General features: G+C 38.3%; 1 protein-coding gene across 1 annotated transcript in view; it reads left to right on the top strand.

Annotated features, from left to right (window-relative positions):
- Window positions 1-3,450: 3,450 nt before the first annotated feature.
- LOC117328303 (transportin-3-like) overlaps window positions 3,451-20,015 on the top strand; it is a 72,523-nt gene continuing 55,958 nt past the window's right edge. Inside the window, exons 1-8 of the mRNA XM_033885827.1 lie at window positions 3,451-3,619; window positions 5,153-5,242; window positions 6,406-6,447; window positions 8,151-8,222; window positions 10,084-10,157; window positions 12,373-12,436; window positions 13,918-14,010; window positions 18,022-18,165. Coding sequence (XP_033741718.1) covers window positions 3,503-3,619; window positions 5,153-5,242; window positions 6,406-6,447; window positions 8,151-8,222; window positions 10,084-10,157; window positions 12,373-12,436; window positions 13,918-14,010; window positions 18,022-18,165 — 696 coding nt within the window. The 5' untranslated portion in view covers window positions 3,451-3,502. The remainder of the gene's footprint in view (window positions 3,620-5,152; window positions 5,243-6,405; window positions 6,448-8,150; window positions 8,223-10,083; window positions 10,158-12,372; window positions 12,437-13,917; window positions 14,011-18,021; window positions 18,166-20,015) is intronic.

The raw sequence follows: 20,015 nt of genomic DNA, 5'->3' as shown, positions 1-20,015 counted from the left end.
CTGGCATAAAACATAGACTCCTAAGTCTTGATATCAATGGTAAATTTTACGATATTATAAAGAGCATGTACTAGAAAAAATGTTTGTGTTAAAGTAAACGGTCGTATAACAAAACCATTCCACTCTAACATAGATGTAAGACAAGGTGATGTCCTTAGTTCAAACTTATTCAAATTGTTTATTAATGACATACCTGATTTATTATCAAATACCCCTGACCATGTAAGTATCAATGACCGCCGAATTGACTGTTTAATGTACGCAGATGACATAGTTATCCTATCCAATACCTGTGAAAGCCTACAGAAAAGATTATTAAAACTGGAAGAATTATGCAAACAATGGTGCTTGGATGTTAATATATCAAAAACTACCGGCAGAAGTTGAACCGCGGCCTCCACACTTCTGCTCATGGATATTATATAAATAGGCTATTCAGTCTAACATTAGTTTTCTTTTCTTTCAAAATTCATCTTTTTACTTTATTTCTATTGCAAAATAAATTAATAGAATGATGACAAACCTTACAGTTTTGCATAATTGTGCAGAGGACCTGTTACAGGTTACATTGATTTTTGCCCACGAGCCAATTTAATGATTACCGGGAGATATTTGTAGTACTATATGAGACAACCCATTAAATATGCTTAAAAAAATCAAAATGTCCCAGAGGCATTTTCTAAGACCATTTTAATGTCACCCTACATGGGAGTGTAACAGGGTTCCATTTTTAGTCAAAATAACGCATACTACTTTTGTTTGCTTCAAAACGTTATCATTTTCTTTAGAGTGATATTTACTGCAAATTATTGATGCATATATGCAACAAAAACATATCTATTTAAAAAATTACACAATCTTAAACCCAAAAAATGCCTATATTTTTAAGCCAATTTTAAGCCATGTTCACCCAAAATATTTGGCAATTATTTGGACCATTATGTTAAATATCTATGGTTTGATTTGGTTTGGTTTACTTTGTTTAACGTCCTATTAACAGCTAAGGTCATTGAAGGACGGCCTCCCGTGCGTGCGACATGCATGCGTGTGGTGAGTGCGTATGTGTATCCTGGGAGGCTGCCATATGTTCGTGTTAAGTCTCCTTGTGATAGGCCGGAACTTTTGCCGATTTATAGTGCTATCTCACTGAAGCATAATGCCGAAGACACCCAGCAGGACACCCCACCCGGTCACATTATACTGACAACGGGCGAACCAGTCGTCCCACTCCTAATATGCTGAGCGCTAAGCAGGAGCAGCAACTCCCATTTTTAAAGACTCTGGTATGTCTCGGCTAGGGGACAGAACCCAAAGCCTTCCTCACAGGGGCGAACGCTCAACTAAAGGTCGAAAGTGAGGCATTTTCAAGGGAGACATTAGGAAGAAGAATGTTGTTAAGAAAGAAGAGAAAATATACGATTGACGAGGATGCTGGCTCTGCAGTCGTAAATGACCTGCTTGAGATAATTCACGACATATCCAAAGAAGGAAGTGCCTCAAAATTAAGGTTGGCCACGCTCTCTGATTCTGACTGCCTTTCATGGACAGGATGGAATTTAGAGCAATTCAGGGAAATGATTGCTCTTTGCAAACCTGACATACCAAGTGTCTTGGATGATTTGAGCTCTGAAGACTTGCTTCGTTTCTTCTGGGCAATATTAAAAACTGGCCTGTCATGGAGGCAATTGTCATATCTGACCGCAAAATCCAAATCATCGCTTTCCAGGTATTTCCACAAGGTCATCGAGGCTCTGAACATCTCCCTTGTGCCAAAATACCGTGGTATAAATCATATAACAAGCGAGGAAGCAATGGACCATAACACAGTGTTTACAAAAACATGTACAAGTTAGCGTAATCCTAGATGGAATTCAAATTTATCTCAAGTTCGAACCATTCCATTATTTTACCAGATGGCTATGTACTGGACACTATTGGACCATACTTCGGGAGTGTCAATGATGCGTCAATCACCAAACTCATCATTGACAATGTTGAATTTCGAAAGGCTTGGCTTGCCAATCATGACAATGTCACAGTTGATCGTGGGTTCAGGGATGTCCTTGGTGTTCTTGCTGAGATAGAGTATGATGCAAAGATGCCAACCTTTCTGCCTGCTGGAAAATCTAAAGTTGATTTATTCCAGGCAAATGAAGACAGAACGTGTACCAAAACTCGTTGGGTTGTCGAGGCATACCATGGTCGTTTGAAGAAAATGACATTCTTTAAAGAAAAACTTCCTTCAAATGTTATCGTGTCAGTTATTGGCAAACTTGTTCGCATTGCAACTACATGCCTAAATGCTTTTAGAGGACCAATATATAGTCACGATCCTCTTCAAGAGCAGCGTGACACAAAAATGACCCAACGCATGATTTCAATGTCCAATAGTGACAATGCATTGGCCAAGCGTGTCGCAAATGATCCAAACATTACCCGTGTAGGCCTATATATGTTGTTTTAGTATAGACGTACAAATGTACGTAGTGTGGTATCGGCTTGGGCATACATTGTACATACTCGTAAAATGGCGCCCAGGAATACCACCAAGGTTCATTCCGGCCACCACTTTTGCACCGAATTTGTAATGAATATTAATAAAAGTTATATCAGCTTAAAGCCCATAAAATTATCTTGCCTAGAGTAAAACCTGAACAAAAATCGGTTCAGTAATAAAAGAGCTATGGACCAATAAAGATCGAAATTAATTGACATGTAACTTTGATGATTTTGCTAATTTTTCACACCACCTCAATTCATTTCGGCCACCACTTTTGATAAATCGACCTTTTTGCTGCTGGTGTCCGACAAAAATCTATTCAGTAATATTGGAGATATGACCTAATAAACACAATAAATCACCAAAATCTCTTCACGCTTGAGTGCATTCCGGGTTTTGTCCTCACTCCGCTGCCTTTATGAATAGTCACGCTTGAGTGCGGGATACAAGAAATGACCCCCCCCCCCCCCCCCCCCCCCCCCCCCCCCACCACCACCACCACCACTGAAAAATGAAAATCGGCGATTTCAAGAGTAACATTTATTTTCATGAAATTTTGCTGGCACGGTTAAGTGGCAAATATCAACACAAACAAATGTAGAGAAAATGGGTTTAATCAGTCCATCCGTTAAAGAGAAAAGCGAAAATATCCAAAGCTCGGGCTCGGCTCGGGATACAAGAAATGAATGACACCCCCCCCCCCCCTTTATGTATTCAGGGGCGTATACCTTTTGTGTTATTATGGCTGTATACGAACGCGCCTTAGTTTTTGATAATTAAAAGGAACGTGTATTACTAATACGATAAAACTTATTTTAAATCCCCATTGTATTTGAACAGAATATTAAAAATTATACTACAGTCGCATTTTCACTTAAAAATCTCAATAAAACTTATTTATTTACTGCGGACTTGAAGACGAACATTTAGAGCACTTCCGGTACATCCCGGTTGGCGAAGCTGTGTGAATTAGATCTACTAAAGTGATAAATTAAATACAAAATGGAAAACGAACCACCTATTGAAACCGTATTACAAGCATTACAGGCTCTCTATAACAACCCAGATAAAGCTGGGAAAGAGCAGGCTTCAGTATGGCTTGGGGAACTTCAACGATCGGTAAGTTTGAAACTTAAGCAGGCAAATTATCATGTGGGTTTTTGCAATGTGTCTGCTAGTACAGTAGGCCTAGTCCAAAATCTGTTGCACTACCCTGTTTAAAACTCCTCGCCTTATGTTTACCTTACCAAACATTGCTACCGACCAACTGTGATTATTATGAAATTTGAAGATGATAGAAATATATAATTTGCAGACAAGGGACAAACTCAAGCTTAATGCAGTGATGTCTTGAATGCAATTTAATTGACTCGGGGAGGTGGTGCACATATAGTATTTAGATTTGATCCGCGTTTTTTGCAAGTATCGATTATACTTCGAGGTTTGAGAAATAACAAAAATGTAAAATATCTGATGAAATACGTAAAAAAAATCATGATATGAACATTTGAAGTCTTATATCATAGAACTAGATGGTATTGAGTTTGAATTGATACTTCTGTGAAAGAATGAATATTTGTATAAATTTGGTTTATTTTAAGTGCACCTCCGATTCTTCTCAATCTGTCACCTAATGTTATGTTTGATGGTGGCTTTAATTTGTATACTAAATAGTTACTTGATAATGTGATTTTAGAAAACATTGTGAGTCTGGCTTTTGTTTTCGATGGACTAGCTATATATATATGCGCTTCAGTTAGTGTTTAAAGATTGATCATGTTGGTGACTCAGTCATACTCTCATGATCAAGATCTGTGTGGATTGCAAACATACTGGAAAATTGGAATTGAAGCTCTAGCTCTTCTGGGTGTTCTCTAGGACCTGATCCAAAGTATATACCATATTCTAGACATGGTATAGATCTAACTGGTGTGGTATCTAAGGAGTGAGTCCAACATGGTGATTCGTCTGTATATTAATTGTTTATTTTAGTGTTATTTACAAGTTTTGGCATTAGGAAAGCCTGTGATATTTGTCTCTTCTATCTTGAATTTGTGTACATGTATGCAAATGAACTGGCTTCATTTTCAAAACTGTCATGATGTTATCAATCCAAATTTGAGAGGGGTTTTCCAAACTGGTAATTGGAAGTCAGTGTAAATATTGGGATATAGCATAGAAAAGTAAATGGAAGTGAATATAACTCATACAACAAATAAAAAAGTATCATATTTTTATTGTGATGTCTCTTTAAGGTAAACAGTTTGTACTTCGGTTCTTTAAGTGAAAAAGCTGTGAAATTAGTGATTGTGAAAATCTGTGTGGACTGATTATAAATGAATAGCCTGTTCTGCAGCATCTTTGCTAGCCAAGACCTCTTTGTTTTTACCCTTGGCCTATTATGTCAACCAGCACGTAAGACACACTTCCATTGGGTGACCTGGAAATTCAGGACTGGATGATTTGAATGCTCAGAAAACCAGGCTTAATCTGACAAGGATGAATAAGAAGTTGAGACCTTGACTAGCGAGGATGGCCCTGCAGATGTATAAGAAGTTGAGACCTGCCCTGCAGATGTATAAGAAGTTGAGACCTTGGTTGAGACCAGTTTTATTGCATCATAAATACATTTATGATACACTACTGTTACAGGTATGCGCTTGGCAGATTTCAGACCAGTTACTGAGACAGCAACATACGCTGGAGTCTTGCTACTTTGCTGCACAAACAATGAGGACCAAAGTAAGTCGTACAAAACTAGGTATACATAGACCTGTACTATTGAGATACAGAGGTACCTTGAATCTCCACACTGTAGTACAAATCTATACATAAACCTGTACTATTGAGATACAGAGGTACCTTGAATCTCCACGCTGTAGTACAAATCTATACATAGACCTGTACTATTGAGATACAGAGGTACCTTGAATCTCCACGCTGTAGTACAAATCTATACATAGACCTGTACTATTGAGATACAGAGGTACCTTGAATCTTCGCACTTTAGTACAAATCTATACATGAACCTGTATACAATACATACCCATGTACCTCCTATATCAACACTGTGTTACAAGTTTTGTCTTTTTTTAGTCCATCATCAGATGATGGTCTATTCAAATTGTCCTGCATCTGTGGTCCCTCTGTAAGCAATTCTTGATATCACCATTTCTCAGAAAGTACTGAAGTAATCTTGCCTAATTTTCATATGTAGGTTCCCCTTCATCCTTAGATATATGCATATTGCATTTTGGGACTGATCAGAAAACAACATGGCTGATGGGCGGCAATGTTGGATTTTGACAATTGAAGTTTGTTATCACTATTTCTCAGAAAGTACTGAAGGGATCTTTCTGAAATTTCTTATGTATGTTCCCCTTGATCCCTAGTTTTGCATATTCCTGTATAGGACCAACCTGACAACAACATGGTCAACAGACAGCCATATTGAATTTTGACAGTTGAAACTGCATTGTAATAACAATTTCTTAAATGACATAATCGCCATTATGGGTCCATTTTAAAGAATGTACAAGTTCCTCTTTGTCTCCAGTTGTGCATGCAAGTCTGATTGAATGAACTAAATGGATGACAAAGAGTATGGCCATCTTGGATTTTGACCATTGTAATTGGCTCCTGCTATATAATGTTATACAAAGTTATTAAATGTTTTGAAGGAAGAGTGAAAGAAGGGAAAAGAAGAGAAAAAATAGATTTTTCATTTGACACTCACAGATATATGGATCATACATAGTTTTGTGTGTTTATTATACCACAGATGCAAATGAAAATGTCAAAAGTCGAGATTTAAGAAGGTGTTGTGATAATGACATGGGTTGTAATGAGTATGGTGTTGTACTGTTTTGAATATGTGATTAGTTTCATTTGCGTATAACTTTCAGATACAGTATTCTTTCCATGAGCTGCCGGTTGATTCCCATGGGGTAAGTATAGCATTCACATTCAGAATATATGCATGATCTGCTTACAAATTCTCACATAGAAAGTATGTAACTGTGAGGTACAGAATTCTCATATCTGTCTGTCGATAGGGAAAGTATGTAACTGTGACGTACAGAATTCTCATACCTGTCTGTCAATAGGGAAAGTATGTAACTGTGACGTACAGAATTCTCATACCTGTCTGTCAATAGGGAAAGTATGTGACTGACGTACAGAATTCTCATACCTGTCTGTCGATAGGGAAAGTATGTAACTGTAACGTACAGAATTCTCATACCTGTCTGTCGATAGGGAAAGTATGTAACTGTAACGTACAGAATTCTCATACCTGTCTGTCGATAGGGAAAGTATGTAACTGTGACGTACAGAATTCTCATACCTGTCTGTCGATAGGGAAAGTATGTAACTGTGACGTACAGAATTCTCATACCTGTCTGTCGATAGGGAAAGTATGTAACTGTGACGTACAGAATTCTCATACCTGTCTGTCGATAGGGAAAGTATGTAACTGTGACATACAGAATTCTCATACCTGTCTGTCGATAGGGAAAGTATGTAACTGTGACGTACAGAATTCTCATACCTGTCTGTCGATAGGGAAAGTATGTAACTGTGACGTACAGAATTCTGACACCTGTCTGTCGATAGGGAAAGTATGTAACTGTAACGTACAGAATTCTCATACTGTCGATAGGGAAAGTATGTAACTGTGACGTACAGAATTCTGATACCTGTCTGTCGATAGGGAAAGTATGTAACTGTGGCGTACAGAATTCTGATACCTGTCTGTCGATAGGGAAAGTATGTAACTGTAATGTACAGAATTCTCATACCTGTCTGTCGATAGGGAAAGTATGTAACTGTGACGTACAGAATTCTCATACCTGTCTGTCGATAGGGAAAGTATGTAACTGTGACGTACAGAATTCTCATACCTGTCTGTCGATAGGGAAAGTATGTAACTGTGACGTACAGAATTCTCATACCTGTCTGTCGATAGGGAAAGTATGTAACTGTGACGTACAGAATTCTCATACCTGTCTGTCGATAGGGAAAGTATGTAACTGTGACGTACAGAATTCTCATACCTGTCTGTCAATAGGGAAAGTATGTAACTGTGACGTACAGAATTCTCATACCTGTCTGTCGATAGGGAAAGTATGTAACTGTGACGTACAGAATTCTCATACCTGTCTGTCGATAGGGAAAGTATGTGACGTCTGACGTACAGAATTCTCATACCTGTCTGTCGATAGGGAAAGTATGTGACGTCTGACGTACAGAATTCTCATACCTGTCTGTCGATAGGGAAAGTATGTAACTGTGACGTACAGAATTCTCATACCTGTCTGTCGATAGGGAAAGTTTGTAACTCTTAGGTACAGAAATGACTCCATATATATATATATACTTACCAAAGTCGGATCTTCATCATGTGTATAATAATGACATATTTCAATCAGATTTAATAGGCCAATCGAAGGAGACAAAAAACATTAACCACCAGATACAAAGTTTTTAAAAGTGATTTGATTTCTACAAATCTGTTATGATTCCATAATTAATACAATGTGGTATTGTATAAGGTTTGGATACAGTGACATTATATAATCAATGTTGTGAATTTATACATTTGGTGAGCATCCCAAAAGTAAAGCAGACATTTTTTTTTTTTGTATTATAGTATTTGAAGGATTCTCTACTGGAGCATGCTGGGAAGATATCAGGAGACACACAGGCAATTATTGTTACGCAGGTGAGTTGAACACATCTTTATTTTGGTAGGATTTTTGTTACACAGGTGAGTAGTTATTTTGTAAGGTTTTTGTTACACAGGTGAGTTGAACACACATTTATTTTGGTAGGATTTTTGTTACACAGGTGAGTAGTTATTTTGGTAAGATTTTTGTTACACAGGTGAGTTGAACACACATTTATTTTGGTAGGATTTTTGTTACACAGGTGAGTTGAACACATATTTATTTTGGTAGGATTTTTGATACACAGGTGAGTTGAACACATATTTATTTTGGTAGGATTTTTTAATTTTGCTTATAATAGGGGGGAACCTTGTTTCCAAAATTAAAATTGAAAATAGCCTTTCCATTACTTACAAGGTCAACAATCAACTTATAAGCTCTTTATATCTTTTATTGCTAACATTGCTAAGGAAACAGGTTGTTTCAGATGTTGCCACTGTGTCTTGAACCCATGTTATAAGGGAGAGCACTCATGTCAGCATTTTACTGACAGCACAATGAATAGCAATCATAGCTGCCTATGAAGCACCCTAAGTTACTAAAAAATATGATAATAATAATTGTATATTTAAAGAAGATTTTGGGGAGTCCAAAAAGGAGTTTGTTTCTCAAACATCTGACAGTGTGCTCCCAAATCAATTAAAGTTATACAGTAACTGGGATCACACAACGTTACACCATCAGGTGATGTTTACACAATTTGTAGCTTCCCCTCGATCCCTAGTTGTGCCGGGTTAGGGTTAGGGTTTCAATTTCGATTTTTGGTCAGAAAAACAAATTGGCCAACAGGTGATCATGGTCATCATGGATTTTGAGAATTGAAGTTTGTTACCACTATTTCTTGAAAAATACTGCAGGGATATTCCTCAAACTTCATTTGTAGGTTCCCCTTGGTCCCTGGTTGTGCAGAATCAATTTTGATCTTTGATCAGGAATACAAAATGGCCAACAGGTGGCCATCTGGGATTTTGAGAATTGAAGTTTGTTCTTGTAGAATCAATAAGGATCATTCAATGGTGTGTGCCAAAATCCCTCTGGGATCTAATGTATTGTTAACATATAGGTGTTATCATACTTATTAAAGGGACCTGATACGGAGGTTATAAACATCTGATGTATGCTATATTTAGGTTAATATTTGTATCAGGTAGTTTTCCTTAATGTTTCCCTTTGAACTGAATTAGGTTCTCTTGTGAATGTATATATAGTTGGAATATTTTGAAAATCTGTAATTTCTTTGTGCAATATGCTGGCTTATAGGAAGATACTGTTAATGTTCATGAGAGATTAGTTCCCACATAATAACTGTAACACATTTTAGTCAAATTTTAGGATTTGCAATCCACATATATCTTGGTTTCACATGTGCATTGGCAGTTGTGGTCTCACCAACTGTTGATAATGCTACTCATGAATTGATAATACATCATGTAATTATATATCCCTATGTACAGGTATTTTTTCTATTATTACCAAGACTGTTACACGTCACCTGCCACTTAAATTGTATCTGTATATAGCTGTATGTATAGGTATATTTAGTCAACATAGTACCAGAGTGATCATTTAATATTCAATTTGCTACTGTAATATTGTTAAACCAACCTGCAAAAAATCACACAGAATGTGCAATCTTATTGTGCAGTTGTTTGCAAGATACTGTATCGTTCTTGTGTGTGCATAGTTTATGCAGGGGTGACAGAGACGACGTGGCATTGTATGTGTAATGTATGTATCCCATGACAATATATCCCCAAACATTACTTACGTACTATCACATGTTCGTGTCAGACTAATTAAGCTAGGATCTCCTTGAAGCTGTTTATATTATCCACTTGATGTTGATTTCTCCTTCAGCTTAGTCTTGCCTTGGCTGACCTTGCACTACAAATGGCAGCATGGAAAGATGCCCCACTGGAGCTTGTACAAAGGTAGGGACTACAATGGTCTTAGCTTGTACAAGGGTAGGGACAATCAGCTACTGTAACAATGGTCTTAGCTTGTACAAAGGTAGGGACAATCAGCTACTGTAACAATGGTCTTAGCTTGTACAAAGGTAGGGACTGTCAGCTACTGTAACAGTAGTCTTAGCTTGTACAAAGGTAGGGACTGTCAGCTACTGTAACAATAGTCTTAGCTTTTACAAGGGTAGGGACAATCAACTACTGAAACAATAGTCTTAGCTTGTACAAAGGAAGGGACAATCAACTACAATAGTCTAAGCTTGTACAAAGGTAGGGACTATCAACTACTGTAACAGTAGTCTTAGCTTGTACAAGGGTAGGGACAATCAACTACAATAGTCTTAGCTTGTACAAAGGTAGGGACTATCAGCTACTGTAACAGTAGTCTTAGCTTTTACAAGGGTAGGGACTATCAGCTACAATGGTCTTAGCTTGTACAAAGGTAGGGACAATCAACTACAATAGTCTTAGCTTGTACAAAGGTAGGGACAATCAACTACTGTAACAATGGTCTTAGCTTGTACAAAGGTAGGGACTATCCGCTACTGTAACAATAGTCTTAGCTTGTACAAAGGTAGGGACTATCAACTACTGAAACAAAAGTCTTAGCTTGTACAAAGGTAGGGACTATCAACTACTGAAACAAAAGTCTTAGCTTTTACAAGGGTAGGGACTATCAACTACAATAGTCTTAGCTTGTACAAAGGTAGGGACTATCAACTACTGTAACAGTAGTCTTAGTTTGTACAAGGGTAGGGACTATCAGCTACTGTAACAGTAGTCTTAGCTTTTACAAGGGTAGGGACAATCAACTACTGAAACAATAGTCTTAGCTTTTACAAGGGTAGGGACAATCAGCTACTGTAACAGTAGTCTTAGCTTGTACAAAGCTAGGGACAATCAGCTACTGTAACAGTAGTCTTAGCTTTTACAAGGGTAGGGACAATCAACTACAATGGTCTTAGCTTGTACAAAGGTAGGGACTATCAGCTACTGTAACAATGGTCTTAGCTTTTACAAGGGTAGGGACAATCAACTACAATGGTCTTAGCTTGTACAAAGGTAGGGACTATCAGCTACTGTAACAGTAGTCTTAGCTTGTACAAAGGTAGGGACTATCAGCTACAATGGTCTTAGCTTGTACAAAGGTAGGGACTGTCAGCTACTGTAACAGTAGTCTTAGCTGTTACAAGGGTAGGGACAATCAACTACTGAAACAATAGTCTTAGCTTGTACAAAGGTAGGGACTATCAGCTACTGTAACAGTAGTCTTAGCTGTTACAAGGGTAGGGACAATCAACTACTGAAACAATAGTCTTAGCTTGTACAAAGGTAGGGACTATCAACTACAATAGTCTTAGCTTTTACAAGGGTAGGGACAATCAACTACAATGGTCTTAGCTTGTACAAGGGTAGGGACAATCAACTACTGTAACAATAGTCTTAGCTTTTACAAGGGTAGGGACTGTCAGCTACTGTAACAATGGTCTTAGCTTTTACAAAGGTAGGGACAATCAACTACTGAAACAATAGTCTTAGCTTTTACAAGGGTAGGGACAATCAACTACTGAAACAGTAGTCTTAACTTTTACAAGGGTAGGGACAATCAACTACAATGGTCTTAGCTTGTACAAAGGTAGGGACAATCAACTACTGAAACAATAGTCTTAGCTTTTACAAGGGTAGGGACAATCAACTACAATAGTCTTAGCTTTCACAAGGGTAGGGACAATCAACTACAATAGTCTTAGCTTTTACAAATTAAGAGACAATAAACTTTCACTGTGTCAGCTTGTTACAACAGTACTGACAATCAACTTATAACTGTCAGATTTCTTTGCTAATTGGAGTCAGTGTATTCAATGTGTGACTGAGATGTATTATCAACAGATAGTGTAGTATATATATCCTCAAAGTTTTGGGAAAACTTGTTTTTACAATGCCTCTTTACATAATATCTAATTGATAAAAGATTGAATTTGGTATGATTTAGATCAAAGTTTACACGTCCGTGTACTAACGTCTGTTAATATTTATAAATTTTGATTGGACTACACTGTTTGCTGAACAGTACCTGGTTAGTTTGTATAATTATTGAACTTGACTATGTCTTGGAGAATTGACTTAAGGTTGTCATTTTTATACTGCTGAATCCGACATATTGCTGTTTTTATTTCTGTAGGTTTGGAAGCAATGTACACCAGCTACCTTTCCTGCTGGAAGTGTTGACTGTTATACCTGAGGAGGTAAGTGTATGTTATACCTGAGGAGGTAAGTGTATGTTATACCTGAGGAGGTAAGTGTATATTATACCTGAGGAGGTAAGTGTATGTTATACCTGAGGAGGTAAGTGTATGTTATACCTGAGGAGGTAAGTGTATGTTATACCTGAGGAGGTAAGTGTATGTTATACCTGAGGAGGTAAGTGTATGTCATACCTGAGGAGGTAAGTGTATGTCATACCTGAGGAGTTAAGTGTATGTCATACCTGAGGAGGTAAGTGTATGTCATACCTGAGGAGGTAAGTGTATGTCATACCTGAGGAGGTAAGTGTATGTCATACCTGAGGAGGTAAGTGTATGTTATACCTGAGGAGGTAAGTGTATGTTATACCTGAGGAGGTAAGTGTATGTTATACATGTACCTGAGGAGGTAAGTGTATATTATACCTGAGGAGGTAAGTGTATGTCATACCTGAGGAGGTTAGTGTATATTATACCTGAGGAGTTAAGTGTATGTTATACCTGAGGAGGTAAGTCGATGTTATACCTGAGGAGGTAAGTCGATGTTTTCACTGATACAAGTGTGTGTTATCATTTGTCGTGGTATTAAGGTACTGATGTTTGACTTTAGCCTTCCTGTTGGGTTTTACTATCCTTTCCAGGAATGAAACCAAGATATTTTTGGGGGCATAAACCTGCTTTTTGGCATATTTTGAACTTAAACTTAAAGTTTTTCGATGCAAGTGTTGAAAGGCGTCAACACATCACTTTATAATTGTACTATGGTACTGGTATTTGACAATAGGGTCCCTGTGGGGTTAGACTATTCACTCCCAGAGTCAAACTAAGAGATTTTAGGAAAAGGTAAACCTGCTTTATGACATATTTTGACTTTGACATTATTTGCATTTTTGAAGATATTAGAGATTTTCAGCTGTTTATGAATTTCAATGATGTCAGTTAAGGTTGAGTATCACAAATCAATTCTGTCAAGTACACAATATGTATTTTATTTATCCAATATGCAAAACAATGCAGATTTATGTACATGTATTGTAATTATTTATTGACAAACATTTGCAAGACAAGCTATGTTGTTCTACGACAGCTCTTGTAGTGTTTGTAGTCTAATTACCTGTACATGGACCTAGAGGTCAGAGTTCGTCATTTGTCTCTGGGCATTTGCTTTCAGGCAAGCATTAGAATACTTGTAATGAGACTGTTTACGAAATTATACCACTTTATGTGAAAAATTAACAAAGATTGTAATTAAGCTTCAAACTTTCACCGATTGACCCTTGATATTGTGTATGTACTGTGTCGTGATTTGCTGTTTTAAAAGGAGGTAGACAAGTTATCACATGGCTATCGCAGGACAAAAGACTATTTCCGAAACATCACAAGTCAACTATCATCAATATATCATTATTTATGATCAGTTATATAAAGAACAGTCTCTTTTTAGTATAATAGTGAATTAAAACAGTGAGCCGTCTATCAAACAGGTGAACAGCCGGTCACTGCGCCTCGGATCCAACAGACGAACTGATGTTTTGGAAGAGCTCACAAAAGCCTCCCCTGTTGTATTACAGTTACTGGTATGTACACTTCTAGGGAATTCCTCAACAGAAAACACCTCAAAACTTTCATTGACAAGTTAGGTTAGTGTGATGATATTGACCAGGAATGGTCCCGAGATGTTGCTAATTAAGTGTTGTTCTTGACGAAATTTGGTATGTAGGTGTAGTATATGGCACAGTTAAAACAACTGAAACTTGTAGACTTCCTCTTACAGAGAGATTGTCAGTATTAGTGTGTGATGTAGACTTCCTCTTACAGAGAGATTGTCAGTATTAGTGTGTGATGTAGACTTCCTCTTACAGAGAGATTGTCAGTATTAGTGTGTGATGTAGACTTCCTCTTACAGAGAGATTGTCAGTATTAGTGTGTGATGTAGACTTCCTCTTACAGAGAGATTGTCATATTAGTGTGTGATGTAGACCTCCTCTTACAGAGAGATTGTCAGTATTAGTGTGTGATGTAGACTTCCTCTTACAGAGAGATTGTCAGTATTAGTGTGTGATGTAGACCTCCTCTTACAGAGAGATTGTCATATTAGTGTGTGATGTAGACTTCCTCTTACAGAGAGATTGTCAGTATTAGTGTGTGATGTAGACTTCCTCTTACAGAGAGATTGTCAGTATTAGTGTGTGATGTAGACTTCCTCTTACAGAGAGATTGTCAGTATTAGTGTGTGATGTAGACCTCCTCTTACAGAGAGATTGTCAGTATTAGTGTGTGATGTAGACTTCCTCTTACAGAGAGATTGTCAGTATTAGTGTGTGATGTAGACTTCCTCTTACAGAGAGATTGTCAGTATTAGTGTGTGATGTAGACCTCCTCTTACAGAGAGATTGTCAGTATTAGTGTGTGATGTAGACCTCCTCTTACAGAGAGATTGTCATATTAGTGTGTGATGTAGACCTCCTCTTACAGAGAGATTGTCAGTATTAGTGTGTGATGTAGACTTCCTCTTACAGAGAGATTGTCTGTATTAGTGTGTGATGTAGACTTCCTCTTACAGAGAGATTGTCAGTATTAGTGTGTGATGTAGACTTCCTCTTACAGAGAGATTGTCAGTATTAGTGTGTGATGTAGACTTCCTCTTACAGAGAGATTGTCAGTATTAGTGTGTGATGTAGACCTCCTCTTACAGAGAGATTGTCAGCATTAGTCTGTGATGTAGACTTCCTCTTACAGAGAGATTGTCAGTATTAGTCTGTGATGTAGACCTCCTCTTACAGAGAGATTGTCAGTATTAGTGTGTGATGTAGACTTCCTCTTACAGAGAGATTGTCAGCATTAGTCTGTGATGTAGACCTCTTACAGAGAGATTGTCAGTATTAGTGTGTGATGTAGACTTCCTCTTACAGAAAGATTGTCAGTATTAGTGTGTGATGTAGACTTCCTCTTACAGAGAGATTGTCAGTATTAGTGTGTGATGTAGACTTGCTCTTACAGAGAGATTGTCAGTATTAGTCTGTGATGTAGACCTCCTCTTACAGAGAGATTGTCAGTATTAGTGTGTGATGTAGACTTCCTCTTACAGAGAGATTGTCAGTATTAGTGTGTGATGTAGACTTCCTCTTACAGAGAGATTGTCAGTATTAGTGTGTGATGTAGACCTCCTCTTACAGAGAGATTTCTGTATTAGTGTGTGATGTAGACTTCCTCTTACAGAGAGATTGTCAGTATTAGTGTGTGATGTAGACTTCCTCTTACAGAGAGATTGTCAGTATTAGTGTGTGATGTAGACTTCCTCTTACAGAGAGATTGTCAGTATTAGTGTGTGACTTAGACCTCCTCTTACAGAGAGATTGTCAGTATTAGTGTGTGACTTAGACCTCCTCTTACAGAGAGATTGTCAGTATTAGTGTGTGATGTAGACTTCCTCTTACAGAGAGATTGTCAGTATTAGTGTGTGACTTAGACCTCCTCTTACAGAGAGATTGTCAGTATTAGTGTGTGACTTAGACCTCCTCTTACAGAGAGATTGTCAGTATTAGTGTGTGATGTAGACTTCCTCTTACAGAGAGATTGTCAGTATTAGTGTGTGATGTAGACTTCCTCTTACAGAGAGATTGTCGGTATTAGTGTGTGATGTAGACCTCCTCTTACAGAGAGATTGTCAGTATTAGTGTGTGATGTAGACCTCCTCTTACAGAGAGATTGTCAGTATTAGTGTGTGATGTAGACCTCCTCTTACAGAGAGATTGTCATATTAGTGTGTGATGTAGACCTCCTCTTACAGAGAGATTGTCAGTATTAGTGTGTGATGTAGACTTCCTCTTACAGAGAGATTGTCTGTATTAGTGTGTGATGTAGACTTCCTCTTACAGAGAGATTGTCAGTATTAGTGTGTGATGTAGACTTCCTCTTACAGAGAGATTGTCAGTATTAGTGTGTGATGTAGACTTCCTCTTACAGAGAGATTGTCAGTATTAGTGTGTGATGTAGACCTCCTCTTACAGAGAGATTGTCAGCATTAGTCTGTGATGTAGACTTCCTCTTACAGAGAGATTGTCAGTATTAGTCTGTGATGTAGACCTCCTCTTACAGAGAGATTGTCAGTATTAGTGTGTGATGTAGACTTCCTCTTACAGAGAGATTGTCAGCATTAGTCTGTGATGTAGACCTCTTACAGAGAGATTGTCAGTATTAGTGTGTGATGTAGACTTCCTCTTACAGAAAGATTGTCAGTATTAGTGTGTGATGTAGACTTCCTCTTACAGAGAGATTGTCAGTATTAGTGTGTGATGTAGACTTGCTCTTACAGAGAGATTGTCAGTATTAGTCTGTGATGTAGACCTCCTCTTACAGAGAGATTGTCAGTATTAGTGTGTGATGTAGACTTCCTCTTACAGAGAGATTGTCAGTATTAGTGTGTGATGTAGACTTCCTCTTACAGAGAGATTGTCAGTATTAGTGTGTGATGTAGACCTCCTCTTACAGAGAGATTGTCTGTATTAGTGTGTGATGTAGACTTCCTCTTACAGAGAGATTGTCAGTATTAGTGTGTGATGTAGACTTCCTCTTACAGAGAGATTGTCAGTATTAGTGTGTGATGTAGACTTCCTCTTACAGAGAGATTGTCAGTATTAGTGTGTGACTTAGACCTCCTCTTACAGAGAGATTGTCAGTATTAGTGTGTGACTTAGACCTCCTCTTACAGAGAGATTGTCAGTATTAGTGTGTGATGTAGACTTCCTCTTACAGAGAGATTGTCAGTATTAGTGTGTGATGTAGACTTCCTCTTACAGAGAGATTGTCGGTATTAGTGTGTGATGTAGACCTCCTCTTACAGAGAGATTGTCAGTATTAGTGTGTGATGTAGACCTCCTCTTACAGAAAGATTGTCAGTATTAGTCTGTGATGTAGACTTCCTCTTACAGAGAGATTGTCGGTATTAGTGTGTGATGTAGACTTCCTCTTACAGAGAGATTGTCGGCATTAGTGTGTGATGTAGACCTCCTCTTACAGAGAGATTGTCAGTATTAGTCTGTGATGTAGACCTCCTCTTACAGAGAGATTGTCAGTATTAGTGTGTGATGTAGACTTCCTCTTACAGAGAGATTGTCAGTATTAGTCTGTGATGTAGACCTCCTCTTACAGAGATATTGTCAGTATTAGTGTGTGATGTAGACCTCCTCTTACAGAGAGATTGTCAGTATTAGTGTGTGATGTAGACCTCCTCTTACAGAGAGATTGTCAGTATTAGTCTGTGATGTAGACCTCCTCTTACAGAGAGATTGTCAGTATTAGTCTGTGATGTAGACCTCCTCTTACAGAGAGATTGTCAGTATTAGTGTGTGATGTAGACCTGTCAGTATTAGTGTGTGATGTAGACCTCCTCTTACAGAGAGATTGTCGGTATTAGTCTGTGATGTAGACTTCCTCTTACAGAGAGATTGTCAGTATTAGTCTGTGATGTAGACTTCCTCTTACAGAGAGATTGTCAGTATTAGTGTGTGATGTGGTATAATAAACTTGTATGTTATGTTTGTTGTGTATTATGTGATGTGGTATAATAAGTTTGTTGTGTATTATAGACAGCCTGTCTAGAGACATGTGCCAATGACCCTCGAGCCCAGGCCAAAGTGTTCCGTTGCATGGGCAGCTGGTTTGCCCTTGGAGTGGTGCAGGACGACTGTATCACACACAACAAACTTTTGATGGCTCCCTTTCAGGTCCTGGTGAGTTATCTTCTGTGTTATTGATTATTCACACAAAACTCTATTGTTTGTTATGTTTGTGCATTTTTATGACTATACAGGAATCGGCTTATTTGCATATATACTTTTTTCCAGGTGACAATGCAAATAGCTCGGCAGAGTTAGGGTTTGGCTTCACCCTATATACATCGTTAGGGTTTGGCTTCACCTTATCTACATCGTTAGGGTTTGGCTTCACCCTATCTACATCGTTATGGTTTGGCTTCACCCTATATACATTGTTAGGGTTTGGCTTCACCCTATCTACATCGTTAGGGTTTGGCTTCACCTTATCTACATCGTTAGGGTTTGGCTTCACCCTATATACATTGTTAGGGTTTGGCTTCACCCTATATACATCGTTAGGGTTTGGCTTCACCTTATCTACATCGTTATGGTTTGGCTTCACCCTATATACATCGTTATGGTTTGGCTTCACCCTATATACATTGTTAGGGTTTGGCTTCACCTTATCTACATCGTTATGGTTTGGCTTCACCCTATATACATTGTTAGGGTTTGGCTTCACCCTATATACATCGTTAGGGTTTGGCTTCACCCTATATACATTGTTAGGGTTTGGCTTCACCCTATATACATCGTTAGGGTTTGGCTTCACCCTATATACATCATTAGGGTTTGGCTTCACCCTATATACATTGTTAGGGTTTGGCTTCACCCTGTATACAACATTAGGGTTTGGCTTCACCCTATATACATCGTTAGGGTTTCGCTTCATCCTATATACAACATTAGGGTTTGGCTTCACCCTGTGTATACATTGTTAGGGTTTGGCTTCACCCTATATACATCGTTAGGGTTTGGCTTCACCCTGTATACAACGTTATGGTTTGGCTTCACCCTGTATACAACATTAGGGTTTGGCTTCACCCTATATACATCGTTAGGGTTTGGCTTCACCCTATATACATTGTTAGGGTTTGGCTTCACCCTATATACATCGTTAGGGTTTGGCTTCACCCTTTATACATTGTTAGGGTTTGGCTTCACCTTATCTACATCGTTAGGGTTTGGCCTCACCCTGTATACAACGTTAGGGTTTGGCTTCATCCTGTATACAACATTAGGGTTTGGCTTCACCCTATATACATCGTTAGGGTTTGGCTTCACCTTATCTACATCGTTAGGGTTTGGCTTCACCCTGTATACAACGTTAGGGTTTGGCTTCACCCTGTATACAACATTAGGGTTTGGCTTCACCCTATATACATCGTTAGGGTTTGGCTTCACCCTCTATACATTATTAGGGTTTGGCTTCACCCTATATACATCGTTAGGGTTTGGCTTCACCCTATATACATTGTTAGGGTTTGGCTTCACCCTATATACATCATTAGGGTTTGGCTTCACCCTATATACATCGTTAGGGTTTGGCTTCACCCTATATACATCGTTAGGGTTTGGCTTCACCCTATATACATCGTTAGGGTTTGGCTTCACCCTATATACATTGTTAGGGTTTGGCTTCACCCTGTATACAACATTAGGGTTTGGCTTCACCCTATATACATCGTTAGGGTTTGGCTTCATCCTGTATACAACATTAGGGTTTGGCTTCACCCTGTGTATACATTGTTAGGGTTTGGCTTTACCCTATATACATCGTTAGGGTTTGGCTTCACCCTGTATACAACGTTATGGTTTGGCTTCACCCTGTATACAACATTAGGGTTTGGCTTCACCCTATATACATCGTTAGGGTTTGGCTTCACCCTATATACATCGTTAGGGTTTGGCTTCACCCTTTATACATTGTTAGGGTTTGGCTTCACCTTATCTACATCGTTAGGGTTTGGCTTCACCCTATATAC

This window comes from Pecten maximus, chromosome 5, assembly GCF_902652985.1.
Source record: "Pecten maximus chromosome 5, xPecMax1.1, whole genome shotgun sequence".
Lineage (NCBI taxonomy): Eukaryota > Metazoa > Mollusca > Bivalvia > Pectinida > Pectinidae > Pecten > Pecten maximus.
Note: the sequence above shows the minus strand (reverse complement) of the source record. Positions and strands in the feature narration are given on the sequence as shown.